The 18,668-nt window shown below is 51.5% G+C and overlaps 1 protein-coding gene across 8 annotated transcripts in view; it reads right to left on the bottom strand.

Moving 5' to 3' along the window:
* Positions 1–18,668, bottom strand: part of SYT7 (synaptotagmin 7) — a 175,729-nt gene that overhangs the window by 9,187 nt on the left and 147,874 nt on the right. For all 8 annotated transcript variants that reach the window (XM_073346935.1, XM_073346937.1, XM_073346934.1 and 5 more), the window contains 4 exons: positions 13,052–13,322; positions 11,787–11,956; positions 10,875–10,989; positions 10,171–10,370 (listed from right to left, as the gene is read on the bottom strand). In XM_073346935.1, coding sequence (XP_073203036.1) covers positions 10,171–10,370; positions 10,875–10,989; positions 11,787–11,956; positions 13,052–13,322 — 756 coding nt within the window. The remainder of the gene's footprint in view (positions 1–10,170; positions 10,371–10,874; positions 10,990–11,786; positions 11,957–13,051; positions 13,323–18,668) is intronic.

The following is an 18,668-nucleotide window of genomic DNA, read 5'->3' on the forward strand; positions in this document are numbered from 1 at the left end:
AGCAGCCCAGCCTCTGTCACACCCAGTTTGCCCCTCCTCCAGCCTTTGTCTCTTTCCTGGGCAAATGGGTCACCTGGCCTCCACCCGGCACTTTGTTCTCCAACATCTCTGGCTTGCTCTTGCAGAGGATGGGCCCCGGCAATCAGCTGCCAGCATACTGAATGTTGGCCATTGTCTGAGCCCAGGCAGTCAGACCTGGGGGGTCTCTGTAATGATTACACACCCTTGTCCCACCACCTAGAAGTAGACACTTAAGTAACACATGGGGGAAACTGAGGCACACACAGAGTATTTTGACAAACCATTAAGAACATTCCCACTTCATCCCAGATGACCAGATCGGAGTTGGTGAAATTGGAAAAGGAATGAGAGCACCAGAGGTGGATGGAGGAGAGAGTCTGCAAGAGAGAGAAAGCAGTCCAGGAAGCTGCCCATTGGAGACTGATGGTGCTGAAAGCATGAACACAGGTGAGCAGGAGCTTAGAGTGCTGGAATTACAAAATAAGAGCCCTCAATCCAGGGGTAGTGCCCCGCTCCCCAGGGATCAACCAGCTATGAGAAGCGATGCCCAAGCTGCAGGGACAGGCAGTCTATAGAGGAGCATCTGATTACCTTTGAGAGGATTCACAGAGTACACCAGATTCCTGGTGCACAAAAATGACTGTCTTGCTTCTCAAACTCTCTGATAAAGCCTTACACGTGTTTAATTATATGGATCTGTGGGAGGCTCTGGTTTATGATCGGTGCAAGGAAACTATTGAAAATGTTTCAAATCCCCCGAGGCATATCGCCTACAGTTTAGAAACCTCAGCAAACATGATCAGATGAGTCACGGGAACTATGTTTATAAAATGGGATTATTTAAGCAAGTGGCTAAGGGGTAAAGGGGCAGAGGGTTGTGAAAAGCTGGTCGACATGTTTGTTCACGAGCCATTCTTTGATGCCTGCAGCACTGATGAAGTAAGGGCTGCAGTGTGGGATAAAACCCCAATGACTGTAAAAGATGGAGCTGATCTATAGGTGCAAGACCATTTGTGGAGCGCATGCCACAGAGGGATGGGCAACATCCCGGCATAAAGGAAGGTCCCTGATTTGTCCTGGGGAAGAAGGCAGGAGAGGTAGGTCTAAATTCATACCACCCCAGAAATGGTCCCCTCCTGGCAACACCAATAACAGGTTCCCAGTCCAGTGGGATGGTCCCAGAAGCTGTTACCTGTTTGAGTCTAGTGAATGCATGAGGAAGCAATGTGCTTCCTACGTGGAATCCCAATGCCAACCCTGAACTGGGCAGTTTAAGGAATCCCCGGTCCAGAGCCCCCCAGGGTCCGTGAGAGGGTCCCAGTTAATTTTATCCAGTTTGACCTACTGGAGGTGGACAAAGATGCCAAGGTAAACAGCAGAATGTGCTGAGGCTGGAGGGACACAGGGGTCCATGACCCACTTGTCAAGGAGGATATGATTAAGGAGTCTGATGTGCTCCCAGGAGAGAGGGTAAAGCCCTTGGCCCTGGGGTAATCCAAAACCATGGGATCTTTGGCTCACACTGAGCTTGTGGGGGAAGGTTTAAAAGGAACTTTAAGGCGGGGGTTCTCCAGAATATACCTGTAGATGTGCGAGTGGGGAATGATATTATTTCACTGCCTAGGGCTGTTAATATTGTGACCTGCAGCAAGAGGGAGTGTCCCCCTGGGGTCCCAGACACACACCCTGCAGAGGGGGAGGCAGCTGACGTGGGAGGTGAGATCTCCACACCCTTAGCAGCAGAGAACAGCGAGATGTCCACAGGGGAGGGGGATGAGGGGCAGCCCTCAGTATAACCAAGGCCAGGAGGAGATTGCTGCAGGACAGAATACATGGCTTCCACAGAGGCAGCAGATTGGTGTACACTGCAGGTGTCTGGAAGACCAGGGACTGGACATGAGAGTGTAACAAGGTCATAGAGTTGTAGAGTTGAAGGCCAGAAGGGCCCAGCAGGGCATCCAGTCTGACCTCCTCCATTCCACAGGTCACTAACACCACCCAGTACCCGCACGCTACACCCGGCAGGTGGGGTGTGCTAACTGCTAGCCTGCAGAGGGGAAGAGTAGCAGGCTTGCGGAGCCTGGATCAGAGCACTTGGGTTGCCTATAGAATTGGGAGGCTTTCTTCTGGTGGGCACAGAAAAGCCTCTCTTATGCTGTATGCAGGTGGTAGTGATTCACCCTGGCCACCTGGAGTAACCCCCAAAAGTGTCACATGAACCTACCTACTGTGTGTAATCTATCTAATCTAATCTACATGCCTGTCACTGTAGCAAAGTCTAGGAAGCTTTTCTGAAAAGTTTGTGCATAATTGGTTCATCTATTTTTGAATTAGAAGAGAGGAGAAAAAAACCTCTTTTTTCCCCTTTAAACAATCCTGGGTCAGACACTCAGCTGGTGTACATCAGTGTAGCCCGTGCTGAGCTCACCAAGGCGATGCTGATTTACATCAGCAGGGGATCTGACCCCCTGACTCTCAAGGATGGCGATGGTTAGAAAAACTGCTGAAAATGGCTTGTTTGGATCAAGAGACCTTGCTCCCCTCCCAGCTACAGGAGAGCGAGCTGGATTCCATTCTGCCTCCCGCATTGGCCAAATGTCCCTGGAATGATGCTGGAGGCAGTCAGGCCCCTGTTGGGTCTCCAGATACCAGGTGGGGCTTGCAACACTGCCGGCAGCTAGACAAATCAGCTCCTGAACCAAGAGCTGGGCATGCTGGCTGTACAATCCTTAAGAGTCAATACGGAGCCCTGCAATGTTAATGTAATGTGCATGGCCTGCTGAGAACTGTAAGGGTTTGAACCTTCTCAGCGGGAGACACCATTTAAAGCAAGAGAAGCAGCGTAGTTAAATGGGGGAGGAAAATGCTGCTCTCCTCGCTGGTCTCACTGCACGGATGGGAGAGAACCACTGCTGAGCCTGCAGTGAAATCAGTTAGGCCATGGATTTCACTGAGGCCGCTTCTCCCTATTGCCAAGTGCACTTCCAAAAGACAGAGACTGTCCCATGGACATCTCCTCTTCCAGTGAGGACAGTGGGAATGAGACATGAGAATCCTAACAGGTTATGATCTCCATGCTTTCTCAGCATGCAGTCTCCCCACATAGCCTGCAGCCTCCTCTGCTCTCATCTCTCCTGGTCAGTTTACACCTGGGTTCTGGCACGAATATTTTTCAAGTGTTCCAAATCTTTTTCCTGTCTTGAATCAGGACAAAAAGTCAAAATCTTGAAAATATTTGTGAACCCAAAAACCAATTTTTTCCCCATTTCAGGTCAACCAAAACACCAGGTTTCCATTTTGACTTCTCTCCCACTTTTAAAAAAACCTTTCTTTCAGACTAATTAGCTTACATTTCAAAAGTCATTTCACACCACAACACTGGAATTTGTTGTTTTGAAAACGTTGACGTGAATTATTTCGACAATTTCAAAACTTTTTCCTTTGACATTTTTCCAGTTGGGAAAGGCGTTGGCCCCAATCCTGATATGTGAACAGCTTCAGTTTCAACATATTGGCATTTTTGTTATGAAAAATCGAGGCATGGAAAAATCCCATCCCGCTCTCATTCTGGCCTCCTGGTGTTTCTGGTTTGAGTAGCATAACCAAATCTGATCCTGCCCGATTTTATAGGATAGAGGCACCTGTTCCATAAAAGAGGGTCGACACTGAAGCTGGGAAATGCAGTTCCCAGCTTAAGGAGTCATACCCACATTAGTGCTGATTGACTAGCATGCTAAAAATAGAAGTGTAGCCACAGCAAGCACAAGTGGTGGGAAGGGCTAGCTGCCCCAGTAGGATCCTGTCTGATATGCTAGGTATATATTTGCTGCGGCTAGCCCCGCCCACAGCTTGCCCCCCGACCCATGCCAATGATCTGGTTTTAGCACACTAGCTCCATCAGAGCTAGTGTGGGCATATTTACTTGAGCTAGGAATTACGCCCCAGCTCAAACTGTAGACATACCCACAGACATGAAGCAGCCCTGCAGGGGGCTGGGAGGGCCTTGGGTGATTGAAGGCTAGTTGTTCAAATGGCTCTTAAGTCACATAGGCGCTTTGGAAAATCCTACCTATGATGACGCTGTGTTTGCAGCGTAGCTGAGTTAATAATGTTGCTGCAAACCTTGGACCAGAATCCAGCCTCGGTGACGCATGTGTATCCTCACTGGTGGTCGATGGGTTGTATTGGTACAAAGGGGAACAGAGTTTGGGCTGTCTACTTGTATCACTATCACGGTAGCACCTGAGGCTCCAATCAAGCTCACACTTAGTGAGAGACTGCCCATGCCCCACAGAGCTTACACCCTAAACAGACAAAGGGCAGGAGAAGGGAAGGATCATCCCCCCCTCGGACACATGAAGAACTGAGGGCCAGAGAGGTGAGGTGACCAGCCCTTAGTCACACAGGGGGCTACAGTGGAATCAAGAATTGAACACACAGCCGCGGCTGAGGCCCAAGCCAACGCAACCAGCCATCCTCTCACTTTGTGGCCTGACTGTGCTTAAACTCTCAGCTTCTTAATGCCACCTTCATGTTCTGCTTTTAATGTAATAGACATGGTGTTTGTTTTATTGCAGCCCAGCATGAGGGAATAATTGACTCCCTGCAGCATGCAGTAATAATAATGAGATTACCATGTCAATGTATCATCATTACCCTAATGGGGGGAGAGTTATAGATACTTAGTGTAAATCAGATTTACAACAGATTTATTTTTTGTAAGTACCGCCTGTAATTTTGTCTTTACACATAAGGGGCCAGCTCCCCAACTGGTGTAAACTGGCTGTATCTCCACTGGAATCAATGGGTTAGATTCTTCCCCAACTGACGTAAATCAGCATCATTCCACTTGAGTCAATGGGCCAGATCCCCAGCTGGTATAAATTGGCTGTAGCTTCACTGAAGTCCTTGGAGCTTGGCTGATTTACACCTGCTGAGGGTCTAACTCAAGGTTAACTAGTTCTTTGGTTAGGACTCGGGGCGACTCAGCCTTGGAATACATGTGCAATGAGTGTTTGCTGTAAGATCAGAAGGCGCTATATCCAAAGCATAGATCCCATCTTACTGGGCCCGATCTTGCCTCCATTACTCACACAAGCAGCCCCATTAAAGCCAATGGATGTACTCTCCTGAGTAAAAGTCACAGGATCACTCCCCACAGCATGAGATATTTTTCCTCCACAGGACAACTTTGTTGTAGGTGGAGATTACACTCTACCTGGAACTGCAGAGCAATGAGCCTTTCATTTTATTTCCCTATAAACAGAGTTTCATTAGATTCAAGTTAACCCGAAAGCAGGTTCTGCTGTACACTGGAGAGACAAGTGTAGCAGAAAAGCTTAGGCAGAGAGATCCATTAGACACAGTGGATGGCTCATTTCCTTGGTATCCCAGTTGTTGGCTGGATTAGCAACTCTTGGATCATGTCAAGTCGGAGCCGAGACTGTGGCTGGGCTGGTTGCAGAGTTTAGTGCCAGATCCGAACTTTCCCAGAATTCCAGTGCCTTTTGGGACTGGGGGTTTCTTCTAGGATTGGCTGTAGTATGGAGTAGTTCTTTGGGAGGCTCCCCCCGTGCGTATGCAATGAATGACTAGTGTTCATATTCCGTGGCCGTTCCAGGGCCAGAAGGACATGTTGGAAAGTCACATGGCTTTTGGGATGGGCTCTCATCGGCATAGGGTGATGGAGCAATAGGAGGCTGTGGGAAAGGCGAGGAGACCGAGACACTGAGGTGTGGCTACTGCAAGCAAAGTTGTTTCGACTTGTTTTTTTATTGATGGACGAACCTTTGTTTAGTTAATAGAGTTACCTGGAGGGCTGGGGGGGGTGGGGTGGGGGGACTCAGTGAATGGTTACCGGGCTATGGGGCCTTTCGCCTCCAGGCCACTGGTTTGAATTTAGGTAGGCAGGTTCCCATCTGACATCTGTTTGGTGGCTTGGGTGGGATGAATTCAGTGGTCTTGGCCCACTTCCCAGTGGATATATATCTACGTCATGAAACCAATCAATACCCTCTTGACAGCAGTCTCAAAAGAGAGCTTGAGGCTTGAATGGGGCAAGGACCATGAACTCCCACCCTTCCATAAAGGTGATCTTTCCAGGTCAGAGATGAGGGACAGCACTGTTTTTGTCAGCTGTTCCATATCAAGTGGCAGGACAAGGTCAGCAACGAGGATATTCATAGCTGAACCCAGAAACTGCCTCCCATCAGCACAGGTTTGGGTTCGGTGGCTTTCTAAGTGCAGACATATCATCAGGAGGGAAGATCAATGAATTATAAAGTGTGTGTATCAAGGAATGCTGCTACACAACTGGCAAGGTCATGGGTACCAAGTGCTTCAGTGGTGCAATAGGACTGCCGATGGTGGACACAGACTGACTATCCAGCCTGACCGCCTTAAGGACCTAGCTAGAGATCAGTCTGGGTGGTGCCCAATCTGCAAGGAAGCGACATTCCTTTGGGATTTGCCTTGATGATGATGACAGCGATGGGCCTTGCTCATACTGTGCATGCTGGGGATTAACAGAAGATGTCCCACTCCAGGGCTGTCAATCTAGCATCTTTCACCAGCACTAACCTCACATGAACATTTAAATAGTTAACTGGGGTGGAGGGGGAAGGTGAGCAGCCTCTTCTGGCTCAGGGAGAAGAAGACTTTAGACAGACCACTTGACCTGAGCTCCTCGATGTGGTCACTTATTACTAGGGGTTGGCCTCTCAATCGCCTCGGCTTGCCCACGGGCTTTCGGGCCATCTTTACAGTTAGAGCTGCGCAGTGCGATAGCTGGGCTCCGTGCTGCTAGCTGAAGGCTGATTCCTTGCCCAGCAGTGTTCCTTCTGGAGCATCTGGGAGTGGTGAGACACGCTGTCCCGATGCAGCTCAGCTGTTCTCGTTCGAGGCAGCTGTTCTCAAGTCAGTGTAAAAGAAGTGGTGGCTCTTCTGCCAGTGAAATCCTAACTGCACTGGGAAGGACAGACTGGTGTCTAACAAGACACTTGTGGACAAGATTCTGGACTCAGTAGTGGTACAGGGCTGGAGGAATATCTAGACAGTCCTGTTCAGCAATGAAATAGCTGCCCAGATTCAGTCGGGGACACAGCACCAAGAATCCCCTTGCTAGCATCAGGGATGATTTACTCACCACTTTGCAAACACAGAGCTGTCCTTGATGGTGTTATTAGATCTATGGGCAGATGTGGATACTGTGGATAGTTGGATGCTACTGCCTCACCTAGATGATTAGCGGAGCAACACTGGGAATGCACTGGACTGGTACCAGTCATGTCTGCACGCTGGGAATTTCTGGAGAAGAGGCTGAGAGACATCTGCACAAGCTTAAAAAATGTTAAGTATCTATTTGAACCCAACCCGTGGGGCTCACTCTCCACCGTCCAAATCAGTATCACACACATTGCTAGAAAGGAGTCTGGAACTTCTCTGGATCTCCCAGTGGCCATGAGAACCACGGAATTCTATTCTGCTGTCTTGTGGCTTTCTTGTACCTACATCCACTCAGTGCTGTCACAAAGCTATAGGCTTTTGTGCTTCACCTCTTATGTGGACAATGGCTAGATTTCCATCCCAGTGATCTAGGTGATGGACCTGGCTTTCCTTTTCATGCCATTTTGCTCACGCGGGAAGACGCCAAATTCCCCATGGGTGTGATCCATTGATCCCAGTGGAGCTGCGCCTGATTATCCTAGCGATGGATGTGGCTCCGTTTCCCTAACTGGATACATCAACATTTTTTTATGGACAAAGCTGAGATGTTGCTCCTGTTTCCGACATTTGGCTCCCTATCCTCATGTGCCCTGAAGATGGTCCTGGCCATGTTATAGCGATTCCCTGACTTATGCATAGTTTCTCACAGTAAATCAATTCCCGATCCCTGTAGGCTTCACCTGATTCCAGGATCTTCACAGTCCAGAATTCTCTAGGTGGCAATGGAGGCATGGGGCACTTTTTGGCTTGAGCACCATGAGCTTGACACTCTAGACAGGGTATTGTTGATGAGTTTTCCTCCCCTACAGCACCATCATTTCCACATTATGCCCTCTGTGTGAGGGACTCCTCTGTGTGCTGAGAGATGAGTTCACGAGTCTCTTATTTCTGTTTAAGGCACTTCCTGACTTCCCCGTTATACTCCCAAGACATGGTTGGCATTAACGTCCCTTCTTACGAATGGACAGTTGCCCTCTCTCCTTGCCTGGGGCTACGTTGCTTTGGTGGCACCAGTTCCAATGGTCTGTAGGATTCCCTTTTCTTCGCCTCAAGCTAGCGCAGGACAGAGGGGCTCTGAGCCGCCATGTTGCAGGGGCACGATATTTGGGGTGTTTGCAGTGAACTCTGCAGAGAGCTTTTGGGATTCCCCAATTGGCTCTGTTGGCTGTGGTGTTGTGTGACACCGTGATCCCTGTGGAAGGTGCAAAATGGATCGCCAAACCCCAGAAATGCCTTGCAGAGCCACCTAAAAGACACAGGCATTGGAAAAAGGCCCAGGAGATCAAACGATTGTTGCTTGTATTAGCAGCTGGCTGATGAACAGGGAGCAGAGAGTAACTGTTAAGGGGGAGACCTCTGAGCAGGGAGCAATATCAAGGGAGGGAACCTCAGGAGTCAGTGCTAGGATTCCCATCACTTAATATTCTCCTTGACAGGCTAGGGGAAGGGGAAATTCACGAGCTTTGCCTCTGATGCCCAAATCAGCCATAGCAAATGCAGGAGAAGGGGAAGCCAGCAGCAAAGGGAGCTGGGGAGAGCAGTGCTGCGGGTGCCTGAGGTTCAGTAATGCCATGTGAGGCCATCCGCCTTGGCAGAGGAAGAAGTGGAACAGAGACAAATGTGGGAAGGGACCAGTTATCTACAGAGCAACAAGGCTGGGAAAGACCCAGGGAGGAACAGCAGCTGAGTGTGAGCTTGCAGAGAGGCTCCATTGTGAGAGGAGTCAGTGCCGGCCTAGGATTGGGTGGATCGGGATCGTGTGACATTAAAGATAGGGAGGAAATAACGCTGTTTCTTGTTTGTCCTGGCTCTTCCTGCTAACACAATCCAGCTGGGTCAAAGCCCTGAGGGGCACAATTGCCACTGCAAGCCTAATTTGAGCAGGCTATTACTACGCCCTTGTGGGGTCAGAGTCAAGCAGCTGTATGTGTACGTGGGGGGGAAGAAGGGTTAACATACAACCAGCCGTTTGCGCACACAGTCCTGGTTAACTGCGTGTACAGACTAGGCATGCAACTGCACATGCATTTTTGTATGTACACAATGGAGTGCCTGGAATATCACCTCCTTTGGGACTGAGTCCCACCGCTGGCGTGTGTCCGGCCTACTATGCTCTATAGCTCCTTGTCAATATCACAACAGCCAAGCCATTCGAGCCTCCCCTGCCCCTACCATGCATGAATCTCTTCTTACACCTCCCTGGACAGTTCCAGCCCCTTCAGTGACCTAGCAGCTTTGTACTGATGGGTGATTGAATGCACTTGGCAAGAACTAACTTGGGAGCAGTCAGGGGGACAAAGCCCCTCTCTGTGAAGCATTACCATCCCCGCGTGGCCCAGCAGGGGTTAACAGTGTGCCCCAGGCTCCTGTGAGCCCTCTTTGCTTTGGCTGTGTCTCTCCTCCATTCTGTGAGTCCTTAGCGAAAACACTGGCCAGTGCTGGAGCCAGAACAGACCCCAGCCGGACCCCACCTGACACAGCCTCCCAATGCTGACAATGCCCATTACCTATATCTGTGACATGTGTGAACCAGCTGCCCTTATGGCCTCTGCCAGTGGTATGTGCTGGTGGCCTAAGCCCTTAGTGCATGTCCACGGCCTGCATGCATGTGTGGCACCTGTGCATACGGCCTATGGCAATGCTGTGAGGCTGTGGCCTATGGCAATGCTGTGTGCTGGAACAGGCATTTTAAATGGAAGCGTTCAAGCCCTCTCCCTGTCCCAGAGGTGGGAATACAAAATATCCGTGGTGTGCCCCTCTGAGCGCTGCGCTGGGATGCTAGTGAAGGTCCTGCCTTGGCCTCCCATAGCCCCTTCCCCTCTGTGCTAACAGATCCCACTTTCCTGCCACCCCTGTGACCTGCTCCCCCATCACGCAAGCCCAGGAGAGCTGTGGCCCTGGGGCTGTCTGGGGGGGGACACACACCTTGCCAATGACATCGTTGCGGCTCAGCCTGTCCTTGTCCATGACGGTGATGATGATGGTCGTCTCTCGCAGCTTCTCGGTGGGGATGTCGAAGATGAAGGACTCGTTGAAGACTGGGTTCAGGCACCGCTTCATTACCACCGTCTTCTTCTTCTCCACTCTCTTGTCCTTGTACATCAGCCACACCTTGACGTAGGGGTCTGCCATGGAGAGGAGAGGTCAGACACAGTGCTCTTAGGCCAGGGCAGGGCTCAGTGCTGTTAGGCCAGGGCAGGGCTCTTCCCGCTTCTGCTCCTTAACTTGGCCTGTCCTCAGGTTTCCTGCCTCTCACGCCAGGGCCCTCTCTTTCAGCTGGTGGCCTGCAGCCTCCTGTTCAGTGCAGGAGAGAGGGATCTGTGGGGCAGCTCCCCTTTTCGCTGCAGGACGTGTTAGGGAGCTGAAACAGGCCAGGGGGACTCTTGAGTTCCTCCCACTGTGGGACAGAAGGGACTCAGAGCTGACTGTTCCCTCTGGAAGACAAAGGAGGACTCTCTCCCTGGTGTGGGACAGAGGGACTCCGGACAAGTTCCTCCCTGAGGAGAGGCAGAGGGCCCCAAGGTGAGGAAGAATAGATTGCAGTTATCCTGCACCTTACTACGCTGTGGCGAATGGCCCCTGCCAGTACCCCTGGCTCAGTACAGAAGAAGGGCCCTGATTGCCAGTACCTGAAGTCCCCCCGATGTCCATGGCTTTCAGATTCCGTGCTTTGATGATATTCACAATGATGGAGTTACCGGAAGGGTTGTAGCAAAGGGACAGGAGGAGTTCTCCCCGACTTCCCTGCAGAGAGGAGAGGTTGTTATAGACTGGCAGAACTCCCTGGGACACCAGCTAGCCTAGCTCAACCAGAGCACCTCGGCGGCCCTGTCCCCACAGAAACCACCTTTAAACATATTTATGGCTGTAACATGCTTTGCTTCTCCACCACATACGAAGAAGCTGGCTGTCTAGGGCTGGGGAATCTGTAGCATGGCTTCAGCTAGCACCGTTATTGGAAATAAATTCACATCCACATGGATCAGTGAAAGTATCCCGCAGCTGGTGCCAGCCCACGTGTTTGCAGTTGGCTCTAAACCATGGCCGAGAACTGTTTTCTGCTAGTAGAGTGTCTCCTACAGGATGCACAAGGCCTTAAACCCCTTCTCAGCTGACAGGGGGTAAGACCCCTAGGCCTTCGGATTCTGAATAAAGAGAAGATGCAGTCCCCAGGGCTGTCAATACTTCCCTTTTTTACCGGTACCAGATTCATGGGTCCATCACTGATTCATAGATTTTTAAGGCCAGAAGGAACCACTCTGCTCATTGTGTCTGACCTCCAGCATAGCACAGGCCGGAGACATGGCTCTCATCCCAGCCTCCAGGAGTGTTGCTGGGATAGTGGTAGATCCCTCTGGGTATCTCACAGTGGTGGGGGTTCAGGGATGTCCTCTCTGGGACCCTTGCTGTGGCAGCTTCAGGATGTCCTCTGGGAGCACTAGGCTGTTATAGTCACTGAGGCCAGCTAATAGCCACGTACACTAAGCCAGGGCATTACACACTGGCTAAGCCTCTCTCTGAACACAAAGCAAAGGCCTTACACTCCCATCGCTGCAGGGTTTCAGCTCCTTCCAGAATGTCTGCATCTGGGTCAGGTCCAACTTGTTGAGTGGAATGGACACCTCTCCGATGGGGTCATTGCGACTGAAGCGGTCATAGTCCAGAACCTGGAGATACAGCACCCGCTGCACCACCTTCTCGTATGGGAAACCTGCCAAGGAGACCAGAGCGGGAGGTGGCTACCCAGGAACGTGGCAACACGGCCAAGTCTGGCAGAGCCATTCCAGATCCATACACCTACTTAAACCCAGGTGGCATTCATGCAAAAGAGACCATCCCTGGCATGCATCTCTCTAGCCAGTTCTGGCTGGTGTATGTTGCTGGGATCGAACAGTCAGTGGAGAAGGGGCACTGGTTGGAGGGAGACACACTTTTCAGTAATTTTATGGCCTCTACTAATATCTGTGGTTACGAGTAATCAACCCTCATGCTTCATGACACCAGCTGGCCACTGGAATCCCACCCTTCACAAACATCTTCCACAATTGGCTGGGTGCATCGCAACTGACTGTGGAGGTGTTTCTGTGAGTGATCAGGTATTGACTGTTCACCAGAGGTTGGACCCAGATCAATGGTGTGATCTGATCCGGCAGGAGGTCAGATCCCAAGGGTGTGGTCTGATCGGGCCGGAGGCAGGACAGTCTGATATGGTTTAGCAGAAGCAGAGATAGTGGACCAGATAGGCCAGAGATGTGGCACACAAGGTGCGACGTACGACTAGTGTGACCAGTGGTTCAGTACGGGGAGGCAGGAGAGGGGATCACAGAGCTGATTGTCCATTGGGGTGGCTGTGGGGGTAGGTCACAGAATCCGATGCTGGAAGGACCAGGAGGCAGGACGTTTGGCCAGACAGGCCAGTGGCTCAATGTGGGGAGGTAGGAAAGGGTGTACTGGTGCTGACTGACCACGGTGCGATCCAGCATGGTGGAGAGAACAGTCGTGTGGAGAGATCAGCCTGGCAGGAGCAGGCTCACTGCTGCTCTAGATGGCTCACTTTGGGCTCCAGTCTGGCAAATCCTGCTTCCTACAGGGACTTGGACTCACTTTCTGTCTCTCTAGGTGTTCATATGGCCCTCGTCACCACAGTATCTGAGCGCTGGGAGGCACGAAGTGCTAACCCCATGCTAAAGACAGGGCCCAGAGGCACAGGGGAGAGGCAGTGACTTCCCAGGGTTAGCCGGGGGTCAATGGCTGAGCTGGGACTCGCTCCTGGCTCACGCCCTGTCTGCTGGCTCCTGCCGCCTACCTTCAAAGAGGAAGGTCTCATTCCAGTGCGGGTTCAAGTTCTTCCTCTTCACTTTGGTCTCCAGCTTGTTCTTTTTATCAGGCAGCAGGTAGATCTTGACAAAAGGGTCACTGGTGCCGCTGAAGTCCTTGGCCGGCAGCTCCTGAGCCTTCATGATCTTGACAGTCAGGGTGGATTCCTGGAAGTTGTAGCCGACGCTGAATTGGATTCGGCCTAGGTTCTCCCTGCTGGAGCTGTCGTGTCCCTCGTCATCCTCAGAGCCTGGGGAGAGCTGAGTGGGGACAGAGAATGGAGAGTCATCCTGGAGAACTCAGCATGGGGTGAGCACTATTGCCAGGGAGAAACCCAGAGATCTGTCTATCTACCTGTCACTTCACCCGCCTATCTATGATTTATGTTCAGTCTTTGAGCTCCTCCTCCTATAGCTGCCCTTCGCCCCACCCCCTCTCTCCCCCTCCTTCCCCAAGATGGGACCAGAGGAGGAGACTGGCCTGATTTCTCCCCATCAGGCAGCTCGGGACTCTACAGACCCAAGAGGCATCTCTAGTCGGGGCAGAGTGTAAATCTGCAGTGAGGAAGGGGGGCTGGAGGCTCCTGGGGAGGGGAGATCACAGCAGTGGGATGGGTAGCTCAGTCACTGGGTGGATGAGGCTGATTTCCATCTGCCTCTGAGGAATGTTACAATATTGCTTAAATAGTCAGGGCCAATCTGCAGCCGTGATGTGAGTGTAACGCAAAACACAGCATGGGCTGGGTGCACCTCTGGGGCTGTTCCCCATAAAGAGGTTTCTTAGGCGGCAGCTGCTGTTTCCAAAATGGCGGAGCTGGTCCTGTAGCTCAACCACTAGAAGCTCATGCTTTTAGACCAGGTTCAATCAGCTGCTGACCCAGCCAAGGAGAGGGAGAGAGGTGCAGTCGGTGAGAATGAAGCATGCTGGGTCAAGCTCTCCAAGGCAAGGCTCTGCCGATTATCAACCTGCTTCCTGATAATCAGCAAAACGCCCTGGGCTTTGATGGGGCCAGGTTCTGGTCTGGGAGTAGAGAAGGTGTCTATGGTCAGAAAGGGAGGTGAGTTTCTTCTGGAGCCCTCTGTGTGTCTGGACAGCTCTGCAGAGCTGGGCTAGTATTTCACGCCAGCGTCCAGCTCAGTGTCCTCAAAGAACAGTGGACAAAATCCCACCTTGCCTGAGAGAGGGCAAGTGCTGCCATGCATGGCTCAGGCACAAGAGCTGGCTGAGATGGCCACCCACCCAGCATGTGTGCTAGCCTGGTAGACCACCCCCCATGGAATGTGAGGCCAGCCTGCAGCTGGCACGGGAGCCCAGGAAACGCTATGCACAGGCCCCATCACACTGCTTGCACCAGAGAAGGAGCTTCTGACAGCCAACTAGCTGCATAGCCTGTCTCCCCTGCTGTCACCTCCCGACTGACCCTCTCAGCTTGGGACCCAGCACAGGCATGTCTGCTCAGGCTGGGGAAGAACTGGCACAGAGCTGTGGGCAGGCAGGGCCTGCTGGGGACAGGTGCTACATCAACACAGCAAATGAGTCTCTGCAGGCTGCCAGTGGGTTTGAACCCAGGATGGTCTGGACAAAAAGCACAGGCTTCTACCGTAGAATCATAGAATATCAGGGTTGGAAGGGACCTCAGGAGGTCATCTAGTCCAACCCCCTGCTCAAAGCAGGACCAATCCCCAATTAAATCATCCCAGCCAGGGCTTTGTCAAGCCTGAACTTAAAACCTTCTAAGGAAGGAGATTCCACCACCTCCCTAGGTAACGCATTCCAGTGTTTCACCACCCTCCTAGTGAAAAAGTTTTTCCAAATATCCTCCCCCACTGCAACTTGAGACCATTACTCCTCGTTCTGTCATCTGCTACCACTGAGAACAGTCTAGATCCATCCTCTTTGGAACCCCCTTTCAGGTAGTTGAAAGCAGCTGTCAAATCCCCCCCTCATTCTTCTCTTCCACAGACTAAACAATCCCAGTTCCCTCAACCTCTCCTCATAAGTCATGTGTTCCAGTCCCCTAATCATTTTTGTTGCCCTCCACTGGGCTCTTTTCCACATCCTTCTTGTTGTGTGGGGCCCAAAACTGGACACAGTACTCCAGATGAGGCCTCACCAATGTCGAATAGAGGGGAACGATCACGTCCCTCGATCTGCTGGCAATGCCCCTACTTATACAGCCCAAAATGCCATTGGCCTTCTTGGCAACAAGGGCACACTGTTGACTCATATCCAGCTTCTCGTCCACTGTCACCCCTAGGTCCTTTTCTGCAGAACTGCTGCCGAGCCATTCGGTCCCTAGTCTGTAGCGGTGCATGGGATTCTTCCGTCCTAAGTGCAGAACTCTGCACTTGTCCTTGTTGAACCTCATCAGATTTCTTTTGTCCCAATCCTCTAATTTGTCTAGGGCCCTCTGGATCCTATCCCTGCCCTCCAGCGTATCTACCTCTCCTCCCAGTTTAGTGTCATCTGCAAACTTGCTGAGGGTGCAATCCACACCATCCTCCAGATCATTTATGAAGATATTGAACAAAACCGGACCCAGGACCGACCCTTGGGGCACTCCACTTGATACCGGCTGCCAACTAGACATGGAGCCATTGATCACTACCCGTTGAGCCCGACAATCTAGCCAGCTTTCTATCCACCTTACAGTCCATTCATCCAGCCCATACTTCTTTAACTTGCTGGCAAGAATACTGTGGGAGACCGTGTCAAAAGCTTTGCTGAAGTCAAGGAACAACACGTCCACCGCTTTCCCCTCATCCACAGAGCCAGTTATACCATTTGAGATAAAGGACTGAACCAGCCAGCCAGCAGCAGTGGCATATTCATAAGCTCTGTGATTTAGCCTCCAGAGCACTTGGTTACTCCGCTTCCTGTCAGTGACGTGTGGCGCCAACTCGCTAGCCAGCAATCTACCCTGCTTGGCCTCAGCCCCCGGCTCACCCGCCCTGGCAATCGGCACTGCCTGCTTCTCATGGGCCTCTCCAAAATGCCCTGGCTTCTCCAGTACCAATCGCTAGCAGGAACGGAGCTCACGGGCCTCTGCACCGCAGCTCAACTCCCTCCGCTTGCTCTGCCTGCCCCATCTGGGCTCTTTGCGAGCATTTTCCCCAACCTCGGTCCATTGTCAGAGCATCAGCAGGCATCTCATCTAAATGTGCTCTTCCTGTGCTCAGGGCCCTTGCTTCTTATTAAACTCCAGCTTCCTTTCTATTATCTCTGCTCTGCTGCTGGCACAGAGGCCTATCCCACCCTGCTCCCTGCATTTCTTTAAGGCACATATGCATAGCTCCTGTGTTGGTCTCTTAGATGGGAGGCCTTCCAACTCTCCCAGCTCCCACGCTCCCCTTTGTACTCCCTGTTTTACTGCTCATAATAACGAATCATCGATTAATAATGACTATCTCAGTTGCACCACGGCTTCCCCCTGGTGGTGTGCAGGGGAATTATCATCACTCTGCTTTCACACGATACTGTATCGCTCCCCAGATCTCCCCATATTCCATGACGAAAAGCTTCCTTACGTTGGAGTTAAGGTTGAAAGTACACATCAATCTTTTCCAGGGAAATGGTCTTAAAAGGATGTTGTGGTTTAAACAAAACAAAACAAATCCCTAGAATGCCAGGAAAATCTAAATCCAAACAAACATCTGAAAGGTTGAAAATGTCAACAGTCAACAAAATGGCCTTTACTCCGACCTGTCCCTCCACACCCAGGGCATGTGCTGTACCAAACGCGCCTATTTTGCTGAGGACATTTTGCTGACACAGGCTGGGAATATCTTTGATCCTGAGTGGCCCAGATTGTGGTTTGGACTACAGAGCTGTGCAGCGGAGCGACTCTCCTTGCATCTCTGCATGTTACCCAGAGCTGGGGTCTGGGCAGGCAGGAGCGAGCAGTTGCTGCGTACATGGAATGGGTTTTCCCTCTATTCCCTGACCAGAGCAGCCTAGCCAGTACACGGGGTGTTGTAATTTGCAGCTGATCCAGGCCTGCAATTAATCACTACCTTGCAACGCAAGGGGGAAGCAGGGGAGGGACTGTAACACAGAGGGGTGTCTCTGAACTCTGATGCCCCCTGGGCATAGACGCCAACTCCATGGGTGCTCTGGGGCTCATGCACCCATGGAAAAAAAACCAGTGGGTGTTCAGCACCCACCAGCCACAGCTGTTCTTCGGTGCCACCGATCAGCTGTTTGGCGGCTGGGTAGAGGCACTTGAGGGAGAGCAGAGAGCACGGAGCGGATGGGACCTCAGGGGAGGGGAGTGGAGTGAGGGCGGGAAGAGGCGGAGCGAGGGCGTGGCCTTGGGGAGGGGATGAAATGGCGGGGGAGTTAAAAAAAAAAAGAACTAGATAAATCCATGCAGAATAAGTTCATCAAAAGCTATTAGCCAGGATGGTCAGGGATGCCACCCCATGCTCTGGGTGTCCTTACATAGGCTCCGACTCTGTGGGTGCTCCACCCACTGGCAGCCCCCCTATCAGCTCCCTCCCACCCCCTCAGTGTCTCCCGACCGCCAGCAGGCTCCGCGGATCAGCACCTCCCCCTTCTTCCCCGTGCCTGCTGCGGTCAGCTGTTTCGCAGCATTCAGGAGGCTCTGGGAGGGAGAGGGGAGGACCGAGGACGCGGCATGCTCGGGGGAGGGGGCAGATCTGGGTGGGAAGAGGTGGGGAGGGGATGGAGTCTTGGGGGAAGGGGTGGAGTGGGGGCCTGGGGCAGAGCTGGGGGTCGAGTACCCCCCACCGGCACTTCAGAAAGTCAGTGCCTGTGTGTCCTTAGGCCTCTGGCTGCCAGATGCTGGGACTGGACGACATGGGATGGATCACTCGATAATTACCCTGTTCTGTTCATTCCTTCTGTAGCATCTGGCACTGGCCAGTCTCAGAAGACAGGATACTGGGTTAGATGGGCCATCAGTATGACACAGTATGGCCGTTCTTATGTTCAAGTTCAAAGCACTTGCTAACCCTTATGCCCAATCTCAGCCACTAGTGCTCTGGCACAAGGCCTGGGAACTAGAAACTCTTTAATAAGGACTTTTGGCAGGGTGAGTTTTACATTCTGAAATGTTGTGTGTGTTCAGAGTTTCCCTCAGCCCTTGATGAATGGTACAGTGGCTTTGGGAGATACAAATCCACAGCACGGTTATGATGCTACATGTCTCTGCCGACTCCCAGGCAAGGGCAACAATTTCCAATTACAGATCTCCTGCCCCTCAGCACCTGGCCTCAAATCATATAATTTCTTTAAATGATTTAAAAGAATTTAGGATTTAAAAGAAATTCTAGTTTGGGGGCCTCCAGTCAGATATAACAAAGGGCCGAGCTCTCTCAAGCTGGAGGGCCACAGGTTTAATGTTAGTTTCCTGAATGGTTCTAACTAGAGGGGGCCGAAAATGGAATTTCCATCCCGTTGAAAGTTCTCAAATTTTGAAATTTGGTTTCACCCCCAATTGGGGCACAAAGAGTCAAAATCTTGGAATTTTCGGCAAAACGAAATATTTGGAAGTATCCCCTTTGAGTCTTGTCAAAACACGTTATTTCAACCAGGTCACGTTTCATTAATGGAATTAATACAAGATAAATGTAGAAATCTTTCAA

The sequence above is a fragment of the Lepidochelys kempii genome, chromosome 6 (genome assembly GCF_965140265.1).
Source record: "Lepidochelys kempii isolate rLepKem1 chromosome 6, rLepKem1.hap2, whole genome shotgun sequence".
Classification (NCBI taxonomy): Eukaryota; Metazoa; Chordata; order Testudines; family Cheloniidae; genus Lepidochelys; species Lepidochelys kempii.